General features: G+C 40.4%; 1 protein-coding gene across 1 annotated transcript in view; it reads right to left on the bottom strand.

Annotated features, from left to right (window-relative positions):
* Positions 1-1,318, bottom strand: part of Drc1 (dynein regulatory complex subunit 1) — a 44,702-nt gene that overhangs the window by 29,144 nt on the left and 14,240 nt on the right. The window contains exon 2 of the mRNA XM_048804954.1: positions 975-1,062. Within this exon, the coding sequence (XP_048660911.1) occupies positions 975-1,062 (88 nt within the window). The remainder of the gene's footprint in view (positions 1-974; positions 1,063-1,318) is intronic.

A 1,318-nucleotide genomic window follows, 5' to 3' on the forward strand; every position in this document is an offset into this window, starting at 1 on the left:
AAATATATATATTATATATATTTATATAAAATATAATATATTATATATATTATATATATTTATATAAAATATATATATTATATATATTTATATAAAATATATATATTATATATATTTATATAAAATATATATTATATATTTATATATATATATTATAAATATATATATATATTATTTAGAAAATTAGAAACATTTTGCACAAATATCTATAGTTCTTCCATCCATTCCAGCAGGAACCAGCAGCTACCTCAAGAGTTTGAAAGGTACCATCTATTTAGCAACCCTTTTCCATCAGGACATTTGTGACCTAACGTTATAGCTTACAACACTAATGCTATAGTTCTCAATGTACTTCATTCTCTTCATAGTATGGATCAGCCAACCAATGCTCTGGGCATGTACTATAGGTACATCTCAGCACTTTTCCCAACAGATCTCCAAGCCACTGACCCTGCCAGGGTCCTTTCTAAGAATCTCAGATGAGGAGGCGAGACAGATAATGGTAGTTGTCCTCTAAAGTGCATTTCCCCCTCTTCTTTGAGTAAGAGAATGCTCAAATTTTTGCTGGGCATGTGACCTCCCAAAATATACATTTCCCAGACTCACTTGCAGCTAGAACATGGTCTGATCAATGATAATATGTGCAAAAGTTGTATGTGCCACTTCTGAATTGTGCCTTAAGGGAAAAGGTGTACCTTCTGCTGCTGTCTTTTTCCCTCTCCGAGCTGGAATATGGGGCTAAAGTATGATGTCATGAGCAAATGGAGGCAACCTAAGGAATGGCAGAAGGAGCTGAGGTCCTCAACATCAAGAGAGCTCCCAAATGGGAATGACTCCGATGCAGCTCTGCCTAGAGACAGCAACATGGAACATGTGATTCTCCCCGCCCCACCCGGTTAAACACGGAAACACACTGTCACCACAGCCCTCCGCTCTTCTGGCACTAACAGGACCCATTTACCATCAGTTCATACCAATCTGCTTTCTTCTTTCTGTTTGTAACTCTTGCTTTGATCTTCCTCACTCTCCTTCTTCCCATCTATATACTCTCCAAGCGCCTCCCTGTGACCAAAAAAAGCAGAGAAACTGAAGTTATTTCTGTTGAGAGCCACAGCCAAAGGGGCCCCAGCAAACTTCCAGCTGCCAGCAAACTTCCAGCTGCCGGCTGATGATTGGCTCACAGCGGCCCCAGCAACATCTAGCTGATTGGCTCCTCGGCCCCAGCAACATCTAGCTGATTGGCTCCTCTGCGGTGATGCTCATTGGACTGTTTCCCTGCCCTTTCAGACCACGGAGCTGCTCATTGGGGGACTTTTTT

Source organism: Marmota marmota, unplaced genomic scaffold, assembly GCF_001458135.2.
Source record: "Marmota marmota marmota unplaced genomic scaffold, marMar, whole genome shotgun sequence".
Taxonomy (NCBI): domain Eukaryota; kingdom Metazoa; phylum Chordata; class Mammalia; order Rodentia; family Sciuridae; genus Marmota; species Marmota marmota.